Source organism: Pistacia vera, unplaced genomic scaffold, assembly GCF_008641045.1.
Source record: "Pistacia vera cultivar Batoury unplaced genomic scaffold, PisVer_v2 Contig320, whole genome shotgun sequence".
Classification (NCBI taxonomy): Eukaryota; Viridiplantae; Streptophyta; class Magnoliopsida; order Sapindales; family Anacardiaceae; genus Pistacia; species Pistacia vera.
Genome location: NW_022196136.1, coordinates 3,125,103 through 3,151,309, shown reverse-complemented (window position 1 = coordinate 3,151,309; position 26,207 = coordinate 3,125,103). Strand labels below are relative to the sequence as shown.

The window sequence follows — 26,207 nt, the reverse complement described above, 5'->3', positions numbered from 1 at the left end:
ATCCTTCACGGATCCATTGGGTAATAGATTCTTAAGAGATTTCTAAAGTAACATACTGTTCTTGAGTTGTAACTGGAATTTGACATTTATCAAAAGTACTAGTCTAGATATACTCTTTGAATGGCTTTTTGGAAGGTCTAACAAGAGCTTTAAAGGTTTTAGACAAAAAAGAAGATGACTTGGAAAAAGCTGTATAAGGATTTACAATGGGAGGCATCGTATCTTGGATTTTTTGATTTTCTGAGATATAAGATATTTCATACAAATTATCTACTTTAGAAGAAAATCTAGTATTTATTGGAGCAATGAACGTAGATAAAACTGAAGAGGATTCCATGAGCGTGAGTTCAATCTCTTAGAAGTGTAATACAACCTCAAATGGTAAGAATAGCTCAAGACCCATAATAAATTAAGAACATTAAACATAAAACATAACTAGGACTTAAAGGAGATAATATCCGAGAGGAGGTAGTCCTTCGTACACACTGAAATTGGAACCAACAAGTAACTTAAAAGAAGCCTACATATGATAAAGTAAAATTATAACATTTAATGCTTATCATTTTAATATTCTTAATATGTATGGCACACATTTGGATGACATAATATATTTTAAACTACTGAATTTGAATTTGAATATCTTATTATACAAATTTTATTTTTCTTATTTATGACTATCTCTTTTAGCCTTAAATATTTTTATTTTTTTAATAATATTCTTAATTTAAATTCAAGAAAAAACTTTCCTTTCTAATACTTAATTCTATTCGAAATTAAATTCAATGTTTGCACTTTATCAAACAATTATTTTCTTGATTTTCATAACGTGGATAAATTTTTTCTTTCCAAATTCATCTTATTATTTCATAAAATAAATTGGTATTTTTCCTAATGAATAAAAAGCTAAACTCCACATTTGTAATTTGATGAATAATAATTATTTGCTATGTAACTATTCACTGTATTTTTGTTTGCAATTAACTTATTGGTTTGAAATAGTTAATATTTTGCATCTCAAGAAAAAGGATTAAATGAAAATAGTTAACTTTAGTATAACCATTAATTAGTAATTAGGATTTTTTTTTTTAATAAAAACAAAAATCTCTAAGTTTTATCTTTGCACTAGAACATATTATCAAGGTGACTGCTTTGGGAAAAGTAAAGCTTCTTTAATTACTCCACTCACTTTATGATGTGTTAATAAGTATAATTAAATAATGAAGATCTTATTGTTTTTATAATAATAATATAAATTTTCTTTGTCATTAAATTTTTTTATGTTAATATAAACGGTAGAAAGGCAATTAGATAAATATTCATTAATCTATCATATTAAAATATTTAATATGATAGATTCTTTATTTATTATGTGGTAAAAAGGATAAAAAAGATAAAACATAAATTATTATTATGTGGTAACAATTTTCCGAAAAAGATTAAATAATTAGTAATACTAACCTCACAAAAATCTTACTCACTTTCATGTGATAGCTAGTAATGGTTTGGTCAGACGGGACCTATTATTGGATAAGCGAGACTCATGCAAGTTGACTAATTCAAAACTGTACGTCGCGTTTGTAAGAGAAAGTTGGTGAGAATTGTTGTGAATGTAGTATTACTCGTACCAATATAAATAGAAGTTGAATGCATGGCATTTTCAACCTTGACAAGAACGAGTAAATGATCGATCTCCTTAAAGTGAGAGAGAGTTTCAACTGAGAACAAAACCTTTTTAAGTGAAGTTCTATTTTTTCCTGAGGCATCAGGGCTTCAACAAAGAGCACAAATTGAAATTGCTAGACTGAATAAGAGTGTTCTTAAATTATAACAATGCAGCAATTTTCCAGTATGTCTGTACAGGCTAGAAATTTGAAGAAGGGTCTTGCAACAACCACAATATTACTTCAGTTTATGATTTCCCTTACTCATCTTGTTGTTTATATTTCTTCCTTCTGGAGTGGCACTGTAAGTATATATCAAATTTTTTTTTTTTTTTTGATAATTGTTTATTTTTCTCAATGCTTTTGTATTACAATTTCATTTTTGTTGGCACCTTGGTGAATGTAAATATATTTATTCAATTGGATGCTTTTTTTGTCTTCAATGTTTGCAGTTCGAGTTATCTCTTGATAATTCAATAAATAAAAACGTGATTATCTCCCAAAACCCACCTCGAGAAATCATAATCCCTCTAAATTGCAGCATCAAAAACCAAACACAAACTTGTCCATCAAATTACCATAAAAATTTTCAAACACAAGACCATGGCTTCCCATCGTTGCAGCCTACATGCCCAGAATATTTTCGCTGGATCCACGAAGATTTAAGGCCATGGAAAAGTTCAGGAATCAGCCGGGAGATGGTGGAAAGAGCTAATCCAACGGCTCATTTTCGCCTTATAATCGCGGACGGCAAGGTATATATTGAGAAGTTCCGAAAAACTTTTCAAACAAGAGATGTGTACACTATATGGGGCATCTTGCAACTTCTTCGGAGGTATCCTGGAAGGTTACCAGGCTTAGAGTTGATGTTTGACTGTGATGATTCGCCGGTCATCCAATCAAGCGACTACCGTGCACCAAATTCATCAACTCCGCCGCCATTGTTTGCGCGCTGTGGCAGTGAATCGACCATGGACATTGCGTTCCCTGATTGGTCGTTCTGGGGATGGTAATTCATGCAACTCTTCTTCTTATTATTATATAAATTTATGTATGAGTGTCTCTTAAATGAGTTTTCTTATTGAAATTATAGAGGTTTTAAATGGTTGGTGTAGGAAGGAGATAAATATGAAACCATGGGATAGTTTGTCAAGGGAAAGTTAAAGAAGGTGTTGATGCGTGATTTTGACACCAACCAAACGCACGTGTGAAATGCTGAGCAGACCCAAAAGACACACGTGAATGTGAAAATAAGAGTAAATGCAATGAAAACAGCGTTTAAAGTGGTTCGGATGCTAAGGAAGCGAATCCTACGTCCACTGATTTTTATATTAATGATAGAGGTCAGGTCGCGTTAGCGGACTGACTTACAAATGATTTTACAAGAGAGAAAATGTTATATATTTTTTTAGAGAGAGTAGCCAATCCCGCAAATGAGAGAAGAGCTCTCAATTTATAGCGGGATGGAATAAGGTTATCATTACTAAATCTGTAAGTTGGTGGGATTATCCGTGCAAATCCTTCTTTATGTGACATTGCCCACCTTTTAGAGTGATTTACGCGATTTGGTGCAGAGATTGGACACGTGGAATCACTACAGCTTCTGGCAGGTTTGGCACGCACCCACTTTACTGACAGGAGTGTGCTGCTCTTGTCACCACGCAACGTGGCTGCTTCTAACTGGCTGCGGGCCTACCTAAGCTCTAACTTTTTATGTTGGCTGAGCCTTGCATCAACCCTATATTTACAGGCATAACAGAAGTCCCCTGGTTTTTAAGGTTTGAGAATTGAACCTTGGAAACTACAAATGCCTTGATTTGATGCGTTTGAAGAGATGTTGGTCGATCCGACTTGATTGCAAAGGAGATCAAGAGGACATCTTTGTTAGTAAACGGTCCCGTATACGCAGCGGAAACAAAAATTATAATATAACAGGATCGTTTACATGAGCCAAGATCAAGGGTATGATTTTACAATTTATATTAAATAAAATCTGCAGAAATATTCAACATGATTTAAGAGAAACAAACACACGTTTGGAGGCTCTACCACGATTGTCTTTGAATGTTTTGCTACCGATCCAAGTGTAGGATCGAACCCACGTAGTCCACATGAAGACAATCTCAAAAGAACCAAAGAGGTATTTGCTAGATCCTCTTTGGCTTCAAGATTAAGAAGAAAAGAAGTCAAATTGAATTGATTTTTTAGGCCAAAACCTTTCTGCCGTGGGAGTGTATAATTGGGGCGGCGTTTATGTTAAGAAAAAAAACTTAATTCAATAACACTCTCTATAAAAACCCAACATTCCACATCTCATTATCTGGCACGTGCTTCCGTCGCCCCTCAACCCACGCCCCTGTGCAAACCCTGTAGGAAACCTGAATCTGATCATTATGATGCCAACCTCATAATCAATAAAATCAACATTACAGATCATATATTCTCAAATATAAATTAATCATTTAACAATATGATAATATACAGTTAGTTTAAATTGCGTAACACTAATGAAACGAATCCTTTTATTAATTTTTTCAACAAATTAAAAAATTCTCCGACCTCACCCCTATATCACGTGAACCCACTACTCACTAACCCCTGCCACCAAAGATGCAAGGCCGCCATTCTTTCCCACTACTCGTAACTAAATCTATATGTGAGTGTTAACTCCCTATCTCTATCTTGCCCCCCTCGACTATCATCTTCTGCTTATCATGGCCTTTTTTATGTTTTAGAGACGCTACACACCCATCTTTGATCTTTGATTTTCCTTTTCGTCCTTGACACTAATCTTTTTTTCCGGTATACTCCTAATATTTCTACCTACCAAAGATCGCCCCATCAACAATTGTTCCAGATTCCTTAGTGCTACCCAAGAGACTCAACAGAAAGTACTTAACTACCTTGTCAATCACCTCTCTTTCCTCCGCTGAGTCTGAGCCCACCAACACCACTCCTTCAAATTTACCCCAACGTGACACGACACTTATGATCAAATTTTCAAACCTTGCGTTACTCTCAATGAGTGTACGGGAGACGGTTGGTAGTTTGGTCTTTCAGACAATTATTGCTCCGGATGCAGTCGTCATTAACAGTAATAGCGGGGATGATTTGATGAAGACTCGCATTCGAGACTTTTTTTTTGTGGTCGCGACGTTTGTTTTTTTATTTTACACACCAGCCGATTGTTATTACGAACATGCCGGTATGATAACTGTTCGCACACTTATTACACGGCGGGTGGGGGTGTGTGTTTATTTGCCCTCTGTCAACCACCATACTGACACACTACTGCTGCCAGCCACACATACACCCCCCTAGACAGCTTAAAGGAACGTCTTAGGCTAGGTCTTCAGGGGTATTTACGGCGGATCACGCTACAAGGGAGCGTTTTGGGGCACTATAGAGGACAGATTATTTTGATCTGTTGTTGGTGGATTCTGGCGGATGGAGGTGGTGGTTTTGGTGGGCGTTTAGTAGTTGTTGTGGTGGGTTTCACCAACTTTGGATGTGCGAGTGCCCACTTATAGGAGTTCCCTCGACCCTGGGGTCCATCCGATATGCCACACTCTGGTGGGCAGTCAGAGAATTGATTCTTGGGGGTGTGTAATGCGGAAGGCTCAAAGGCATGGCTAGAAGTTTAGTGTGTTGTGGGGGTGTTGGACGGATTTTTGAAGCACTCGCACTGTGTGGGGGATAGTGGTTAGTGTCACCACTATGATAGCCTTACTGTATTATCTGTGCCTTTACTTCAGAATAATATGGGCTACGGACGTTTCTAGAATGGCCACCATATGTGCTCATAGGGTTTTCACTATCAAGATTTGAAACACTTGATACCTTCGTCACGGTTCTACCATTCTAAGGACTATATCAATACATATTGCATAATAATGATTACGCGATATAGAATGAAATGCCTTTTATTGATCAATGAACATTATTACAAAGAGTCAATCTACAATAATTAATTAGCTCTAGGGCATCTACTCTAACAATCTCCCACTTGCACTATAGCCAATAATTCATGTATTTAATACCAAATGATCTCAAGTGCCTGTCATGCTTCTGCTGCGATAGAGGCTTTGTAGTGGATCTGCGAGATGTCATCAGTATGCATTTTTAATTTGCACGTCTTTCTCTCAACTATCTCTCTGATGAGATGGAACTGTTTGAGTATGTGTCGGATTTCTGATGAGACCGTGGTTCCTGGCTGAGCAATTGCTCCATTGTTGTCACAATATATGTCTATAGGATCAACAATCGTAGGAACCACACCAAGTTCAGCATGAACTTCTTAATCCAGACTGCTTTGGCCGATCCGATAATGCAATATACTCAGCCTCTATTGTAGAATCCCCCCATTGAGACAAAATACAAACCCTGATTGCGATCGATAATCATCTTGTCGTTGGAAACTAGCATCACTGTATCCTCTTACAGTGAGCTTATCTTCCCCTCCATAAACCAAGAACATATCCTTAGTCTCTCAGGTACTTAGAATATTCTGACAGCCATCCAGTGATGCTCACCTGGATCCGATTGATATTACTACAAGTGCGCAAAGCACATAAGACATCAATCCGAGTACATAGCATGGCATACATGATGGATCCAATTGCTGATGCATATGGGATCCTCTTCATCCTATCTCTCTCATTGTGTTTTAGGACACAATTCCTTAGAGAGAAAACACCATGTGACATGGAAGAAATCCCTTCTTGGATTCTTCCATACTGAATCTTTTCAGTACTTTGCAATATATGTACTCTGACTTAGGCCAAGCAACATACGCGATCTATCACGATAAATCCTTATACCAAGGATGTAGGCTGTTTCACCTAAGTCCTTCATGGAGAAGCACTTGGATAACCAAGCCTTACTGACTGCAAGTTCGATATATCATTCCGATTAGAAGTATGTCATCGACATACAACACTAGGAAAGCTACTGCGCTCCCACTCACTTTCTTGTAAACACAGGGCTCATCTTCATCCTTGATAAAACCGAATTCTTTACGGCTTCATCAAAACGAATGTTCCAGCTCCTTGAAGCTTGCTTGAGTCCATAAATAGATCTCTGTAACTGCATACCTTATGTGTTTGACTATCAAGAACGAAACCATCAGGTTGTGTCATGTACACATCCTCCTCAAGGTTTCCGTTCAGGAAAACAGTTTTAAACATTGCCAAATCTCATAGCCAATATGCAGCAATTGCAAGCATCATCCGGATGGAATTAATCATGGTAACTGGCAAAAAGGTTTCTTCATAGTCATTGCCATGAATTTGTTTGAAAACTTTGGCAACCAGCCGTGCTTTATAAGTATGCACGTTGCCATCCATGTGTAGTCTTCTTCTTGAAGACCCATTTACACCCTATGGGTTTTACCCCTTCAGGTGGTTCACCAAAGACCACACTTGGTTCTGGTACATGGAGTCCATCTCAGATTTCATGGCTTCAAGCCATTTAATGGAATCTGGATCCGATATAGCGTCTTCGTAGGTTCTGGGTTCATCGTCTTGGTAGACCAGTATGTCACCATGTGAGTCACGAGAAACCGTACTCTCGGGCTCATGGCATACTCTCTCAGATCTACGTAGCTCCTGTGCTACATGAGGTGGTTCACTTTGATCCACAAATTGTGGAGGAACCTCCTCATGATGCTCAACCACTTTCTGTGGCACATCATCCCGTCTTGTCTAGTATATCGTGTGGTTCTAGAACTTCACGAGTTCTACTTTTCTCCCACTAGTACTTCTTAGAAAATATCCTTTTCTAGGAAAACACCAATGACGAGCAACAAAAATTTTGTGCCTTCGGGTGGTAGAAATAGTATCCTTTGGTCTCCTTTGGATACCCCACAAATATACATTTACAAGATTTTGGGTCCAGCTTGTCGAAGTCAATTTCTTAACATAAGCTTCGCAACCCCAAATCCTTAGATAAGATAAGTAGGCTTCGCCCCATCCATAGCTCATATGGAGTCTTATCTATGACTTTGACGGCACACGATTCAAAACATGAGTCGCAGTCTCTAGGGCATAACCCCAGAACGATGCAGGAATGATCACCAAAACTCACAAGGACCTAACCATGAAGTAAGGCCTATTCCTCCTTGACACTCCATTGTGTTGGGGTGTATAAGGAGGGGTGAGTTGTGATACTATCCCACATTCTTTCAGGTACTCTGAAACCTGAGCTTAAGTATTCACCTCTCGATCACCAAATGGTTTAATACTTTGCCCAACATATTCTGTACTTCATTTCTAAATTCCTTGAATTTATCAAAGGCTTCAGATTTATGTCTCATAAGGTAGACATAACCATATCTACTGAAACATCAGTAAATGTGATGAAGTATGAATATCCACACTCTGGCTTCAACTGTTAGTGGACCACATACATTACTATAGATGCTAACAGCTCAGTAGCCCTTTACCTGTCCTGTGAAAGGAGACTTGGTCATCTTGCCTAACAGGCATGACTCGTATACCTCAAATGACTGAAAATCAAAGGGTCAAAAACTTCATCCCTTTGAAGTTTTGCAATGCGGGTCTTATTAACATGACACAACCTACAGTGCAGAGATATGTCTGGTTTTGATCGCTATGTTTAGCTCTCTTAGTTTCAATATTGAGAATATCTTTATTGTTAAATCAAGAACATATAATCCATAATAACCTTGCAATTCCAAATAGAATACCATTCAAACAAAGGACAACAATCCATTAGATATCTAAAATGATACCCCATATTATCCAAAGCGGATACTAAAATAATATTTCTAGAAATAAAAGGTACATGATAACAGTTATGTAGTTCCAATAATAAGGCCGTAGGCAAAGACAAACAATAAGTCCCTACAGCCAATGTAGCCACATGTGCTCCATTTCAACTCGTAGGTCCACCTTCCCTTGGCGAGCACTCTACTCTGCCTTAGTCCCTGCACATCAGTACAAAATGAGTACCACATCCTGTGTCAATGACCCAAGATGTTGAGGGAGAGAAGTTAATCTCAATCATAAAAATACCTGAAGTCGGTAGCCTCGACTTCTTCTTGCTTGCAGGAAATTGCAGTGTTTTCTCCAGTGGCCAGGCTTGCCACAAAAGAAGCAGACTAACTTACCCTTCCCTATGCCACTCTCAGGCCCAAGAGCAACCTGTCCTTGGGCTTGGGCTTGGGCTTGGTTTGGCGTTGGCCTTACCCTTGCCGGAACCCTTTGGTTTACTGGCAGCAACCAGCAAAATAGGCTTGGACTTTTTCAAGTCTGCTCTGCAGTCCTAAGCATGTTCAAAAGTTTTGACAGGGTTTTCTCCATCGTGTGTCATATTGAAATTCATTATGAACGAAGCATAAGAGTCAGGCAAGGATTGCAGAATTAAATCCATTTGTAATTTTGCATCCAAGCCACAATCCCAAAGTCTCAAGCCTCTCTATGTGCTCGATCACTTGAGCACATGAGGACAAATTGGGCTCCCTCAGTCAGACGACTCCCAAACAGTGCTTTCGACACCTTGTACCTCTTGTCAAGCATTTGTTTGTAAAGCTCTGAGATGTAGAATAATGGAGAAGCATCCATATTCTCATGCTGCTTTTGCAGCATAGGTGTCATCGATGCTAACATCAGGCATTGAAAGCTATCAGCATCATCAAGGAACTTTTGATAAGTATCCTTAACTTCCTGGTGGCATCAAGATCAGGCTCAACCATGTATGGCTTTTCTGGATATACAATTTCTTTTTGACTTGAGTATAATCCGAAGATTATGATACCAGTCAGAGAAATTGGATCCATCAACCTGTTTCTTTCTCGATTATCGGTCGCAGGGTCATAATTATCATTTTGGTGAATCTACAATTGCAGAAAAGATAAAGTTCATTATAAAGTTCATTATTTTAATATGGTCTTTTATTAAACGATGCTCCCACTATTTACTCAAGCCATAACCCTCACTATTAACTCGAGAAAGCCCGTTGATTCCTAGTGGACCGAGATCCATCCTGCCATTTCAAACCTTCACTTTGGCGAACAAGCCAAAATGAGTTGATTAGGTAGGCTAAACGACTTAATCCACACCAGTTGATAGCTCCCACTATCAACCTCCAATGTGAGAAAGCCAACAAGCTAATCACACAATCCAATGGCTCCAACCATTGTCCTCAAGTGTGATTCTCAGTATCAGTAGAGTGGACACTACATGTCACCACGTACACATAATATGTGTACTGCTTACTATGCCTATGACGCGTTTATCAACCTTCGCTTTGGCAAACAAGCAAAACCTTCATTTTAAGTCGACCCATCACTATTAAGGAAAACTCCAATGATTTTAACCTCCTACTGGTAGAAGTGTACCCTTCGCTTTGGCGAACAAGGTTTCGACGACAGTGGTTTGATTAAAACCATGGTAATGGAAGGTTACGTGACTTAATATAATAGTTGAGGGGTTTTTTATTTAATGTCTCATCAGATTATTATCTTTGTTAGAATGACATTATTTGGCATGTTATCAAACATTCAACCTTAGCATGCATTCTAAACAAAAAATTAAACGTGCTGGTACAGGCCAACTAAAACCGATTTCCTTGAGTCTAGAGGAATCGGTGGGTCACCTAGGGGTCCTATAATAAATATCTCGAGTCTTCAAGTATGGTTGCCTCGTTCTTGCTCATCTTCAAGTACATTACAAAACTTTTAAATTTACAAAAAGAATAATAATACAAAATTCTTTACATCAATAAATTTAGAAACCTCGATTACATTCGAGGGGAGTTAGATGAGAAGAGATTGTACATCAAGAAAGAGGAGAAAGGCAGGACACGCAGGCCCTATTTTATAAAATACAACCATACATACCTAAAAATATTTAAAACATTCACCCTTAGGTCTAAGGCTCAGTATCGGGCACCATGCAATATACAAACAAGTACAAAGCATACATTTCAAAAAAACATCAATTTTTTAAAATTAGTGGGTTAATTAATTTACCCCTGACAATTTGCAGATCTACAGTTTGGGCTAAAGTTTGAAACTTTTCATTTTACCCCCACACACTCGAAAGTTGCTCGCTGCAGTGATGAGTTAGTGTTGTGACGTGCGTTGGTTATGCTGATGTCCACGCTCTATGTACGTTCGTCGCAACGATTTGATACAGCGCACGGCAGAAGGACGATCGCCGCAGCGATGGTTATATCATCGCGGGAGCGCGGTATACAGTGCTCGTCTAGAGGATGATCACCGCGGCGATGGTTTATATCGCCGCGGTGAGCGCTGGTTTCGTCACAAGCGCCAGTTTGGACAACGCTCGCTGCGGCGATGGGTTATATCGCCGCGGCGAGTGTACACAGATCTGTAGCTCCGGATCTGTTCATACAACAACCAAAAACACTCTAACTAGATTTTGCAATCAATCAAACACATTGATCTCAACAAAAATCCATCATGCATTAAACCAAACTAGCAGATCATCAACAAATTAAAAATTAATTGATTAATCAATTTCTTAAAAACATATTTTAAGACAGAATTATGAAGATTCAATATGGCAACATATTATCATCAAATACATGTTATCAACCATACACATAAAAATTGTAAAATTCAGTACCCTAGGCTCTGATACCATTGTTAGTAAACGGTCCCGTATACACAGCGGAAACAAAAATTATAATATAACAGGATCGTTTACATGAGCCAAGATCAAGGGTATGATTTTACAATTTATATTAAATAAAATCTGCAGAAATATTCAACAATCTTTCCATAAGCGACCTAGGATGATCTACGACCTCAGGATCAACGACCTGGTCACAGTCACCCAGTGTTAGTGATGATCCCGACCTAAGGATAAATGGCCATGCTGCTTTGTAGTCGATCACATCGCTTCGCGATTGATGTGAGATGGGGTTGAACAATCACGTCGCTTCACGACTGATGAGAAGTCTGAAGAGTCACGTCACCTCGCGACTAACGAAAAGTTCGGAGTCACGTCACTTCGAAACTGATAATTAAAAGTGTTTCTGGTAACGATCTCTTCAGATATTATCCGTTGCACTTTTTGCAGTGGGTGCATTAAATGAAATGCCCTTTGCTTTGGCAACGTGTCTTATGCGCAATAAGTGCCAGTTGCGCACATAAAATGCAAGCCATGCTGAAACGACATTCCTTATCAAGGCATTAAATGCGGCTATGGGTGCATTAATCTGGAGGAGGGAAAACGTGTCGTCGCTTGAGCGTTTCAATGGAAAGAGGTGACGATCTGTTTTCTGGAGGCGTGATGGTCACTCTTCCTCGTTGATTCGTGACACGTGGTCGCTATCAACGGTCAGATGCGTTTTTCGCCCAGACGTCGTTTGCTTTCAGGAATTCAAAGCGTCATTTCCTTCACTATAAAAACCCCAAGCTTACTTTAGGTAAAGTCACAGTATTTTCATTCTCAGAGAGCAAGGAACTTTCGCCAGTCTAGATTCTTGGCCTATCAAAGTGGTGTTCGCTCGATATTCGGAACAGGAGCCAATCTTTCTCATTCCTAGAGGTAAAGATGATTCCCTTCTTTTATCTTCAATGTTTTTAGCTTTTGACAGTCATCATGTAATGACTGTCCGTCGGTAGCTCATCGGAGGTGAAATACTCTCCGTTGGGTTGGAGCCATTAGTGGTGGCTCTTTTAAGTATTTCATAGAGTTTTCTGGGTTTAGGGAGGAAAATCTTTCCTCCACGTCATCGTACAAAAATGTACGGAGACTAAATGGTAACATTTTGTTGCTTTTGCAGATTACAAAATGGACCCCTATGAAGGAGCCAGCTCGCCCATAGAGGATGCTCTTGTGGGCCCCCTCAAGAAATTTTCTCGGCTCTTACCGCTGACGAGCTGCAAAGGGTGGTTAACCAGTTCGCTGTTAGCATAAAGGTTTTCCGCGATAGGGTGCTTACTGCCCGGGATCCACCACGTGGGATGGCCACAATCTCGGAAGATGTCTTCAAGGGTGGGGGGTTGATCCTTTTCCACCGTTTCACCAGGTCGGTCCTTGATCACTTCGGGATCGCGCCAATGCAGCTCACCTCGAACGCATACATGATCGCCATTGCCATGTACATTGCGTGTCGGGAGAATCGACTGGGCGAGCTAACCGCGGTTGAGCTCGCTTGTTCGTACGTCTTAAAAAAAAGCAAGGACAAGGATCTTGGTACTTGTCCAGGCGAAACTCAATACAAGCGGGGATACATAGCTATCCAAGCAATGTGGGACCATACGACACAAAATTTTTCTTTTTTCGTTATGACAGCATCAGCCACTTTCAGGATCCGAGTAGGTTCTCTTTCCTTCTAAACTCACTCAATTTCCGTTCTTCGCTAACGAGTTGTTTGTTTTCCTTGACAGTTAATAGAATGACCAGTCTAAACTTGCTCACGGACCTGGACAGAATTGTTTCCTTCAGTTTTCTGCCCAAGGAAAGTCGCGACGCGAGGTTGCTTGTGACAACCGAGAACTTACGGAGGTACGGCTTCTTCAACGAGTACACAACCTCAGAGCCCCCCCCCCCCCCCGAGTAAGTTTCTAATTTTTTTCTGGAGTGAACTGTTTTACTAATGGTGTTCGCATGCAGCAACCATGCCTCCTCGGGTGTCCAAGTCGCCACGATCAAGACAATTCGCTTTTCCTCAGAGGCATACCACCGGTCTAGCTGGAGCTGCTTCCAGCGGTCTTTCGGTCAGAGAAACACAAGCAGGCACTCCGACCCGACCTGCAAAAGTTCTCTTATCCTCGACTACTCGCCCGAAGTAGAAGACTACGGCTTCGAGGCCTAAGAAGAGGCGGCAAATTCGGACTGAGGAGACGGAGTCCGAAGAGGAAGGCTTGGGCATTCAGCCCGAGAGGTCGCAGCCTTACTGAGCATTCAGCTCGGGAGGGCCGCTTAGAGGTGCGACTGGCATTTCCATCAGTCAACCAACACAACCTACGGTTGCAGTCCTTGGGAGGAGGCCGGGCAAGGAGCCCGCGGGATAGGCTTTACCTCCCGAGGGTGTCGGAACGCCTATACTAGACTCAATGGCCCAGCTCCCGGACCATTTCCAGCTGGTGGTCCCAACATTGTTGGAATGTGGACTCGCGGAGTCATTCGAGCAGTTCCTGGCATCCAGTCCTACCGAACTACTGTCCACATCGTTCCAACTCTTTAGCTAGGTAAACGAGTTGTCTTAGATGAGAACCTTTATTTGCTTTCTTGAGGGAAGTAGACTAACTCTTTTACTCTTATCGTGCATGCCTTGCTTTCCCTGCACATGTCCTAGCAGAAGGCCCAACTGGGGTCTGCCGAGAAATTGGTCAAGCTGCTGGAGGAGAATGCATGGCTTATGCAGGAGCTAGAGGCCACACGAGCAGACAGGGACTCGTCCATTGCTCAGGCAAACCAGCACATGTCTAAAAGGGACGCTGCTCGTTGCACAATGGACTTTCAAAAGGTCGAGTTGGACAAACGCGGCGAGGAGGTGAAGGAGCTCCAATGGATCGTGGCCAGACTTTCCAGGGAGGCTTGAGAGAAGGATCAAGCGCTGTAGAACACCTCTGAATGAGCCATGCGAGTTGAGCAAGAAATGGGCGATATGTGGGAGGCTACTGAAAGGCAGCGAACTAAGCTTGAGGCCATGCTCCACTTTGCACAAGGTCGCATTGCCTCACTAACTGCGAAAATGCAACAGCAGGAGGCGGAGATGGAGAATTGGGATGCAGATTGGACGATCAGGTCCATCTTTGCTCTTCAAGCAAAGAACCCTGAGATGGATTTTTTTTATCTCCCCGGTGGGTACCAGGATGAACTGGCTGCTCTGGCACAGGCCGAGGTTGAGGAAATGGCTCGGGGACCTAATCTGGAACATTCAGAGTACGTTCTAGGTCTGGTACCCGACAAGGAAATCGATGACTAGTCTGGGGACGTCGAGGTCACCCCTCTGGGACTTGGGGGCGAGGATCAGTTATCCACCTTCGCAGCTTTCGTTCTTGCTTGATTATGTACTCCCTTTTATTACAAATAAATAAAGATCATTTTTTATAATTTTTTATGAGTACTTAACTTTTGGTACCCTCTATTACATATGAGATCGCATAGTAACTTTATAACTAGAATAAGTCTATGCGAACATAATTACACATTCTGTGCGAACAGAATTATACATGTAATGCAATTACAAAAGAACAGAATTACATCTGTTATTTACAAAGGTTATAAAATAAAAGCTTTACAAGGAAAAAATGAGTTCGGAATTACTGATAATAAGGTCGAAGGTGTTCAACATTCCAAGCTCGCGTTACTACGGAACCATTTACCCTTTTTAGGTGGTAAGTCCCTGGTCTTATCACTTTGGCGATGCGGTATGGGCCCTCCCAGTTCGGTCCCAAAACTCCTGCACCTGGTTCTCGAGTACCGAGAAGAACTTTCTTCAATACAAAGTCACCGACCTGGAAGTCTCTTCATCTGACCTTAGATCGAAGAACCTTTTCGTGCGTTGCTGATAGGCTGATATTCTTAGTAGAGCCTTGCTACAATGTTCTTCAATAAGATCCAGACTCGCTCTAATAAGCATTTCATTGTCGGCTTCATTGTACAAGTCCCTCCATAGTAACCGGTTCCTACCTCCACAAGGATCATCGCTTCGCAATCATATGCTAGCCAAAAAGAGGTTTTTGAGGTAAAGGTTCTCAGAGTTGTCTTGTATGCCCATAGGACTTCGGGAAGGTTGTTGGCCCAATTCCCCTTGGCTGCGCCAAGTTTGGCCTTTAGAATGTGCTTGATGGTTTTGTTGATAGCTTCAACTTGACCATTTGCTTGCGGTCTCGCGACTGAGGTAAATTTTTTATGAATGTCTAGCTCATCGCAAAACTACTTGAACTCCTCTTTGTCGAACTACTTGCCATTATCTGAGATGAGAGTATGAGGACTTCCATAGCGGCACACAATGTTTTTGAAAAGAAGTCCTTAAGCTTTTTGGTTGTGATCGCGGCTAGTGGCTCGGCTTTTACCCATTTGGTGAAGTAATCTACTGCGACCACAACATACTTGACTTCCCCCCTTACCGACTGGCATGGGACCAATGAGATCAATTCCCCACATGGAGAATGGTCAGGGGCTGGTCATGGTTATCAGTTGGTGGGAAGGAGCTCGCGGTATGTTCACGAACCGTTGGCACTTATCACACATTTTGACAAAGCTGTAGGTGTCTTCTTAGATTCGGGGTCAGTAGTACCCTTGACGAACAACTTTGTTGGCGAGAAATCATGCGACGGTGTGATTACTGTAGATCCCTTCATGTATTTTCCTCATGACGTAATCTGTTTCTTCGCTGGTTACACATTGGAGAAGGGGGGCGCTAAACCCTCACCTATACAGCTGGTCTCCGATGAGGGTATAACGAGCATATCTTGTTTGCAAAGTCCTTGCCTCGACCTTATCACCAGGCAAGGTCTCATCCTTGAGGTACTGAATGATGGGGGTCATCTAGGAATCTGATTCTGTTACATTGTAACGCCCCACTTGAGGTACGTAGTAAATTATGTTGTTAGCTTGAATGTTTATTGCTTTGTTCTCATTTGAGCTTGTATTTCATTATTTTCAGTTGGTTGGCCCTTAGTTGGTTTAGTTGAGTGTTTGCCCTGATTTTGGTTGAGTTTTGGCGAAGTGTGGAATTTCGGTCTTCGCCGAGGCAAAGAATAGCCTTTGCCGCTGCAACGTTGGCTTTGTAATTGCGGTGTCGGCTCTGTAATTTTTCGTCGGAGTGACGAAACTTCCTTCGCCGCGACGACGGGACGGCTTAAAAGTTTATTGAGGTTTCTAGAGAATTATCCCATAGGGGTAAAATGACCATTCTACCCCTAATTAACTGGAAAAGTGGGGAGTGAATTGTAAGGAAATTTTATGGAGAATATGTTAGAATGGGGGTGTGTTTGTAATGAATCAAAGGATAAAGATGGAGTTTTCAAGAAAGAGCAAGGGCAATATGGGAATGAATGAAGATATTTTGAGCTAAAAAGGGGTTAAGCTTAGTAAACCCTTCATTTTTCATCTTCCACCGCCTTTTCCATTCTCCATTTCCTCTCAACTTTTCTGTCAACCTTTCAAGAATTTTAAAGGGCTTTTGAGTAGTTTGGGGTAGAAAATTAATCTAAGGCATCCTAAGGTAAGGATTCTTACTTTAGATGTAAAGTTTTGCATATCTTTGTATATTAAAATCTTATGGTGTTATTGTGTAAAGGGTAAAGAAGAGACAACCATTGTAAAGGAAAGGAAAGTGCTAGTGAGATCTCTCCATTACAAGGTAAGTAAATCCCAATCCAAGTTGATATTTGAGAACTCTTTTGAGTAGAGATTTAGTAGAAATTGTGTATGCATGTTAGATGATATGTTATTGAGAATTGAGATGGAGATGAATTGCTTCGTGGTTGTTAAATACAGTTCAAACATGAGAAGTGTGATGTGTGATGAGAATGTAGTTTGAGATGAAATTGGAGGAGGTTGAGAAATCTCTTTGGAAGTGTTATGTTGTGACAAGAATTATAGCTCAGTGCAGGAGTTTTCTCCCATTTTGGATGGTTCAAGAGAGGGATAGAACCATAGATAAAGTAGATTTTATGTATGCACACTAGTTGTTTGATGAATTTCCTAAGAGAATCATGGGTAGTAAACCTTAATTCTTGCAACATTACATGTTGGCATTTCATAATTGTGCATTGAGAAGTGGCTTGAGAAAGAGTAGAGAACTTTGTGTATGAACTACTCTAAGAGTAGAGAGAATGAGAAAAATACTAAAAACGGGTCGGTGCTTTGTGATCTCCACCCGGTAGATACTAAAAACGGGTTGGTGCTTTGTGATCTCCACCCGGTAGATACTAAAAACGGGTTGATGCTTTGTGATCTCCACCCGAAAGTTACGAAAAGCGGGTTGGTACTTTGTGATCTCCACCCGAAAGTCACGAAGAGTGGGTTGGTGCTGTTTGAACTCCACCGGGCCGTGCCTCCGGTAAGATGAGGCCGTGACATATAGCAAAAGTTAAGTAAAGAGAGTTGTGTGAAAGAGAATAGAAAAGTGTAAGGAAAGAATTAAGAGAAAGAGTTACGGGGACAGTCGAGTAGAGGATTTACTTACTGAGCATTATTTTGTGCTCACCCCGTTGTTTTTCTTTGTGGTTGCAGGATCTAGATGAGAACATGGTTAGATGGGCGTCGGCAAGCGAGGAGCAATAACTACACTGTCCATTGTTTTAATATCATTTTGTAAATGATATTCTATTTTGTATAAAGAATGTTTATATGTAATAAAAGGAAATTTTGGGCCCATTTACGTTTACTAATATAAATGTATTCTACTTGATATATTTCTTTGAGTATCCTAGCATAAGCAGTTATTACATACATTCACGGTTTGTTTGATCGAGCTAATACTGGGGATCTCGATGAATCGAACAGAAATGTTATTTGGTGCATCTGAGTCCAATGACGAGGCTATCCTTACCAAGGCATCTGCCACAGAGTTGCTATCTCTGGGAATTTGAGTGATTGTGTATTGCTTGAATGGCTCGAGTACGGCCTTAGCTTTCTTCAAATAACGGATCATATTTTCTTCCTTGGCTTGGTACTCTCCCAAAATCTGGTTAACGACCAGCATGGAGTCGTTGTGGACACTGATCGCGGTTGCACCCATTTCTCTAGCCAACCGCAGTTCAGCGAGCAGAGCTTCATGCTCGGCCTTATTATTGGTTGTCTTAAACCTGAACCAGAGAATGTCGTGAACACGAGCCTCTTCGACACTCAAAAGGAGAAGGCCTGCACCGGCCCTCTTTCTGTTCGACAATCCATTGACGTAGAGGCTCCAGGTCGACAAATTTTGAGCAGTTTCCTAAATAGCTTCGCTAGGCTATTGCTCCAACTCACTTGTTGGAAGATATGAGAATTCCGATATGAAGTCAGCAACAGCCTGCCCTTTGATAGTCGATCTTGGTTTGTACTTTAGATCGAACTGACTTAATTCCATGGCCCATTTAAGTAATTTACCCGATGCCTTCAGCTTCTGGAGGACCTGCCTGAGGGGGTAATTAGTCATTACATGGATCGTATGGGTGTGGAAGTAAGGTCACAACTTTCTGGAAACGATTAACAGGGCATAGGCTAACCGTTCCATTCCTGGATACCGCATCTCAACATCCAACAAAAGCTTACTCGCATAATACACTGGCCACTGGACCCTGTCCTCTTCCCGAACTAAGGCTGCATTGACCGCGAACTAAGAGACAGACAGATACAGGAGGAGGATCTCTTGCGGGAGAGGTTTGGACAGAAGATGTGGCTTCCCGAGGTGTTCTTTAATATTTTGGAATGCCTGTTCGCACTCAGGAGTCCACTCGAACTTTTTATTGACCCTTAGAACATTGAAGAACGGCAAGCAGCGATCTGTTAACCTCGATATGAAGCAACTTAGCGCCGCTATTCGCCCATTAAGGCTCATGACCTGCTTTTTGCTGGTCAGGCTTTCCACATCGAGAAGAGCTTGGATTTTCTCGGGGTTGATCTCTATTCCCCGTTGGTTAACCATGTATCCTAGAAATTTTCCCGAGGATACTCCGAACGAGTACTTGAGGGGGTTTAGCTTCATTCTGTATAGTCAGAAGATATCAAACATCTCAGCGAGATGCGCTATGTGATTCGAAGCAACATGGGATTTGACCAGCATGTCATCTACATAGACCTCCATTGATTTTTTGATCTGTTCAGAGAACATTCGGTTAACCAACCACTAGTAGGTTGCGCCAGCGTTCTTAAGGCCGAAGGGCATAAGTCTATAGCAGTATAGTCCTCGATCTGTAACGAAGGATGTATGCTCTTCGTCCAGCGTATACATCAGAATTTGATTGTATCCCGAGTATGCGTCCATGAAACTCAGCAGCTCGTGCCCCGAGATGGTATCCACGAGCTGGTCGATTCTGGGTAGGGAAAAGCTATCTTTTGGGCATGCTTTATTGAGGTCGGTGAAGTCGATGCAAGTTCGCCATTTGTCATTAGGCTTCTTTACTAGGATCGGGTTAGCAACCTAGGTCAGATAGAGTGCTTCTCGGATGGATCCGTTTCAAAAGAGGTTATCCACCTCTATCTTTAAGCCGGCATATCGCTCTGGATCCATCGCTCTTCTTTTTTGGTGAACCAGCTTGGCTTCACTGTCAATGTTTAATGCATGACGAATAATATCCAGGCTGATCCCGACCATATCTGCGTGCGACCATGCAAACATATCGATGTTTTCTCTGAGGAAACTAGTCAGCTCGGTAGCAAGCTGGGGGTTGAGATTGCTCTCAATCCTTAACACTTTGCTCGGCTCGCTCTGGTCGACTGATACTTCAGTTAGATTCTCAACTAGCCCACTAGAAGGGCATTCCTGAATACGAGGATCCATATTATCCTCGGCTGGGCTGGGCTGGGCTAGGCCGTGGTTCGATCTGGCTAATCGCCATTGCTTCTCAGGGAATGCCGCGATGGATACCTTTCCCTTTGCACGCCATCTGTACTGCTTTAACATAACAGTCGTGAGCTACACACTGAGACCCGCTAACTTCCCCTATCCCCGTCAGGGTGGGGAACTTCATCTTCAGATGGTATATCGAAGTGACTGCCTTGAAGTTTCTCAGCAGAGATCACCCTAGGATACGATTAAAAGCGGACGGGCAATCCACTACCAAGAAGTCAGTTACCTTCGTCACTTCGTCAAAGTCCCCCAGCGTGACTAGAAGCAAGATCATTCCTTTGGGGATCAAGTGGTCCCCTGTAAAACAATATAAAGGGATCGAGGCGGGCTTCAGGTCAGCCTCGTCCAAGTTCATTCTTTCGAAAGCTGTCTGGAACAGGATGTTCACAACACTTCTGTTATCCACCAACATTCTGTGGACGTTATGGTGCCCTATGAGGGGCGTGATCATAAGAGCATCATCGTGGGGATGATACAAATGAGCTGCATCCTTTTCGGAGAAGGTAATTTCCTCCTCCTTACGAACCTTTTGCGGTCGTTGCGTCGTGCTCATCACACTAATCAGATTGTGATGGGCTGCGCGAGCATATCTTTCCTAGGCAGCTCACGAGTTTCTTGTGACTCGTAAGGTACGGTCCCCCAAAGATCATATTGACGCTGCATATGCCTTTGCGATCATGTCGCTTCTTTCCCGGTTTCCCTTGATTGTTCTCTTGCGCAGGAGTGGAATCATTAATATATTCTTTGAAATGCCCTTTCTTGATGAGGTCTTCGATTGCCTATTTGAGAGCTCGACACTCATCGGTGTGATGCACATTATCCTGATGAAAACAATAGTACTTTTTACTATTTCTAGCTAACGGGGGATTTTTCATGGGCTCAGGCTCTCCGAGCAGGCTGGCTTCTTTTGATTTATCAAGAATAGCCGATACCGATGCATTCAAAGGTGTATACTGATTTCTGTCGCGATCGCGACGAGGAACAGAAGCATAAGACTTTTTAGGCTCATAGAGCGGTTTCTTTCCTTTTCGTTGATCGTCAGTAACCCATCTGCGATCAACTTTCCTACTTTCCCCCTAACCAGATGCATTGCCTGAAGTGTCGGGGTCGCGGCGGTGGAGCGCCACCACCAAATTTTCAATTCGAAGGTACTTCTCCACGATGTTATAGAAGCGGGTGAGGGAAACATCATCCTTAGCCTGTAACTCTTTACACAAGTCGATCTGTGGACGAACTCCTACTATGATGAGAGTCCGAACAGACTCTTCGAGAGTATGAACCACTTTATTAAGTTCTCTGTGAAATCGGTCGATGTAAGACCGGAGGGATTCATCCCTTTCTTGCCTTATATTATTGAGGTAGCTCAAAGGCATTAAGAACTTTCGGTTCGCTTGGAAGTGCCTTAGGAACGTCGCGCTCATCTGAGGCCACGAGCTAATCGATCCCGTTGTGAGCGACCTGAACCACCGTTTGGCATGAGAGGTTAGGGTTACTGCCAAATAACGGCACTTTGCTAGATCTGAGACCTGGTGAAGCTCCATCAGGTCATTGAATTCATATAAATGATCCTGTGGATCAGAATTTCCATCAAACACCTGCATGTCGGGCATTCTAAATCTTGATGGGAGCAGGGCGGCTAGCACTTCTGGAGAGAAGGGGGACACAGATGTGACCTGCCCTTGCTCATTTTGCTGGGCTCTTAGTCGGTCTAGAGCTCGTTGCAGCTCTTCAATCTGAGGCAGTGGAGCCATTTGGGGATTGCTTTCGTCCATGCGAGTTCGACCTTCGCGATTGCGATTGAGGAAAGTCCGAAGGTCGGATTCCTCTTTGCCTCGGCCGGCAGTTCCGGCCGCTCTCGACACACACTAGCTAGAGCCATGTGATGGTGACAAATGGTGTGGAGAATTTTCACGACCTTCGCGGTGGTACGAACCACCCCGCGAAGTGTGGGAACCTCCCACACGATGACGATCAAGATTGTTTTGCTAGCGGTGATAAGAATCGCCCCGCCCAGCACTTTTATGGGGGTGTATATGCGACATGGCATGGGACGGCTCGGGATGCGTCTTTTCACCGAGTCTTAATGCCACTAGTATTCTATTCGGGACGTGATCGGTGTTTGCCAGCCCTTTGGAGCCCTTAGGCCCATTTTTTACCACTTGTTTACCCTTTCTTCAACACGCTGCAGTGCTCGCAGCACGGGCTATCTCCCTTTGCCGCGCTTTCACGCGACCTGCAGGCGTTTTTGGTGATTGCACCACCCCAGCTGATTTGGGTGGCACGCCTTGGTCCGAACGGTCCAACCTTCGGTTGACCGTTTGAAGGGTATTGTTGAACCTTTCCAGGTAGCTCATAATGGTAGGGTCAAGTTGTGAACTTGATAGGATATCCCCCGTGACATTTTGCGGAACCAAAGGTATCTCGGAAGAGGTGTCCTCCTGGACTTAGGGTATCCCCTCAGCACCCTGGTTGGTTCGCTCAGGCTCAGGTTGGCTGGCCATTTGCTGTTGTAGGACCAATTTGTTAGAAATTCTCCTGATGAAGGACAAATACTAAATTAGGCCTTTCCTCTAGCATCAAATTGTTGATGCATGATTTTGACTCCAACCAAACGCATGTGTGAAATGCTAAGCAGGTCCAGAAGACACACGTGAATGTGAAAATAAGAGTAAATGCAATGAAAATAGCATTTAAAGTGGTTCGGATGCTAAGGAAGCGAATCCTACATCCACTGATTTTTGTATTAATGATGAGGCCAAGTCGCGTTAGCAGACTGACTTACAAATGATTGTACAAGAGAGAGAATGCTATATATTTTTGCAGAGAGAGTAGCCAATCCCGCAAATGAGAGAAGAGCTCTCAATTTATAGCGGGATGGAATAAGGCTATCATTACTAAATCTGTAAGTTGGTAGGATTATCCATGCAAATCCTTCTTTATGTCACATTGCCCACCTTCTAGAGTGATTTACGCGATTTGGTGCAGGGATTGGACACGTGGAATCACTACAGCTTCTGGCAGGTCTGGCACGCACCCACTTTACTGACAAGAGTGTGCTGCTCCTGTCACCACGCGACGTGGCTACTTCTAACTGGTTGCGGGCCTATCTAAGCTCTGACTTTTTATATTGGTTGAGCTTGTGTCAGCCCTATATTTACAGGCATAACAGAAGGCAACAATAGGACAAAATGGATTGATAGGGAACAATATGTTTAGTGGAAAGGAAACGCTTTCGTTGACACCATATCTAGAATTGAGCTTCTCGCATGCAATGTCTCCGATCAACTGAACCGGAATGCGCGAATTTATAACCAGGTAATCTTCTAGTATTTCTTATTAGTTTTGTTTTAAAATGGCCTCTTGTGCTGTAAACAATCGTTACATTTGACCAAGTAGTGATTAAATTTTTTTGGTATTTACTTGTATATATTTGTAGAATTGGAGCCAGGAGTTTCGTCAAGGCTTTAAGCAATCAGACCTAGCAAGCCAATGCACACACAGGTAAATCTGTTTTCAGAATGACTTTTCCTTAATTTGATTTGAATATTTTATTTGTGGACGTGGGATTTTTCTTTCATTATTTATTTTTACCTACTTACATAGGTACAAAATCTACATAGAAGGAAATGCATGGTCCGTTAGTGAGAAATACATTCTAGCTTGTGACTCTAAGACACTGTTTGTAAATTCCAAATACCATGATTTCTTCACGAGATATCTACAACCTATGAAACACTACTGGCCAATAAGGGAAGACAACAAGTGCAAATCCATCAAGTCTGCTGTAGATTGGGGTAATTTTTATAAACAAAAGTTAACTTAATTACCTTCTCTAATGCCAATTTAGTTAAATTATATGTTTGTAATGCTATATGGATTCGGCAGGCACAAGAAATTGGAAAAGCAGCTAGCAACTTTATTCAAGAAGAACTGAAAATGGATTATATATATGATTACATGTTTCATTTGCTAAATGAGTATGCAAAGCTTTTGAAGTTCAAACCGTTGGTACCTAGCAGAGCTGTGAAGGTATGCTCACAGACTATGGCTTGTCCGGCAAATGGGTTGCAGAAAAAGTTCATGATGGAAACGTTGGTCAAGGGTCCTTCCAATACAAATCCATGCACCATGCCTTCTTATGACACCAAAGTTCTTGATTCTTTCAGTAAGAGAAAGTTTGATGCAATGAGGCAAGTGCAGAATTGGGAAGATAAATACTGGGAAAGTTTCAGTATATAAGCATTAAGCAATAGCTAGGAGAAACGTATGTAACATCTTACACTGTTATTATTAGCCTATTAATTAGTGAGAGAAATATAAAATTTCATCCCAAAATCAATGGTCACACACCTAATGTTAACATTATATATATATATATATATTGCCTTTTTTTGTTTTTTTTGCAAAGGGTATTCTATTATATTACATCTTGACCAATTTACCGAAAACCCAAAACATAATAATACATGCTTAGAGTTTATCTTAAAGTTTTCAAAAATTATATCTGAAAAACATAATATTGTACTTCTATCCTTTCTTCTCCTCTTTTTTCTCCTCTTTCTTTTCCTCTTTCTTTTCTTCTTTAGCGGGGCCAACTGATATAATTTCAATTTTTCCTATTTTCTTGAGTCTTTTAGCTATAGCAACTGCGTCCATATCTCCAATAACAGTCAGCTTATGCTCCTTTAAATCAGCTGCAATTGAATCTACTCCTGTTATACATGTTATGATCAGGAACCCAGTAACAGTATTAATAAGTCAAAAAAAATAATAAAAACAATCCTTTTGTTTCAGTGTATCAGTACTGATAAATTTGTCCCGTATAATTCAAAGCACTTTTTGCCTAAAACAAAAAATTAATTAAGCAGGTAAGTAAGGAAGCCATATTTTGTGTTAACTACCATAAATATCAGCAACAGCTTCTATTGCCTTCTGCTTTGTCTTCGTATCATTCATTGTCATTATCTTCAACACCACCTTCTGCAAAAACATTGATACAAATTAAGTAGGAAAACAAAAGAGTCTATTTATGTATACATATATAACAACAAAAGTATTCGTAAAAAAATTTACATTTAGGAATAGAGAGTCATGGGTTTTGTTACCTGTGCCATTTCTGATCGATGAAATTGGAATTCAATGACTAGATAGGAGTTAATGAAAGCAGGGGTGGTTGAGAACAAGAGGAAGCTAATTATACATATATAGTGGAAGTACTGATAGTCAACGTTGTTAATTTAATCACTACTTTCAAAGGCTCGACATCATGTGAGGTTTATAGATGAAATGTGACGTTGACGACGGTAATATATATATATATATAATTATATATATTATATATATATGTGGTGTGTGTGTGTGTGTGTGTGTGTGTGTGATTTCATGAGATACATAAATGATAACTTCAAGTTTTTCAATGCAATTCTAATTAGAGTAAACGACTTTTTCCCACCAAAGGTTTGCCTTAATGACACTTTCCCATCCAAAAAATTTCAAATTATCACTTTTCCACCCAAAGTCTATATTCTGTTAATACTAAAAATACACTTAACTTTCTCAGCTGAGATTCGGCGATTTGTCAAGAGTTAGGATAAGAGGGGTTTTGTAGAGTGGAGGCCGATGGATCAAATGGTGGTAACGATTGAATATTCGTTATCGGAATCAACCGAAAATCAACTAAGAACAAGAAACTCATTTAGGTCTGGGATCGATCCTAGGCCCATGAGTAATTTCAGGACCCAGATCAGTCCCTAGGACTAGGCCTGCAAAAATTCATTTTTCCCCCTATCTTTTTTTATATTTTAAGGGTGAAACGAAATTTTGTAGGGGGGTTTATGTAATTTTTAGGGTAGATTAGTAATTTTCGGGGGCAACAGCCAACGGTTATTAAATGCAAACTTTTTAAATTTTATAAAAAAAATTTTAACCCCTATAATTTCTATCTATTTCAAAATTTATAAGAGGTTTTAGTAATTATCTAAGGGACTAAAAAAATAAACCAAAAGGGTTTGGGCCCGGGCCTTAGAGGAGGGGCCAGTG

General features: G+C 41.2%; 1 protein-coding gene and 1 pseudogene across 2 annotated transcripts; one reads left to right on the top strand and one right to left on the bottom strand.

The window, feature by feature from the left end:
• The first annotated feature begins 1,830 nt into the window (after positions 1-1,830).
• On the top strand, positions 1,831-24,407 carry LOC116136837 (annotated as a pseudogene).
• A 169-nt stretch (positions 24,408-24,576) lies between these two features.
• Positions 24,577-25,381, bottom strand: LOC116137107 (heavy metal-associated isoprenylated plant protein 39-like). Of its 2 annotated transcripts, XM_031422798.1 has the most exons (3): positions 25,274-25,381; positions 25,070-25,148; positions 24,577-24,880 (listed from the first exon to the last, which is right to left on the bottom strand). In XM_031422798.1, exons 1-3 carry the CDS (start codon positions 25,280-25,282, stop codon positions 24,696-24,698), a joined length of 273 nt encoding a protein of 90 aa, XP_031278658.1. In that variant the 5' UTR covers positions 25,283-25,381; the 3' UTR covers positions 24,577-24,695. The 2 variants fall into 2 exon arrangements, with proteins under 2 accessions (XP_031278658.1, XP_031278657.1); XM_031422797.1 differs by lacking the exon at positions 25,274-25,381 and having other exon boundaries at positions 25,070-25,160.
• Between the last annotated feature and the right edge of the window lie 826 nt (positions 25,382-26,207).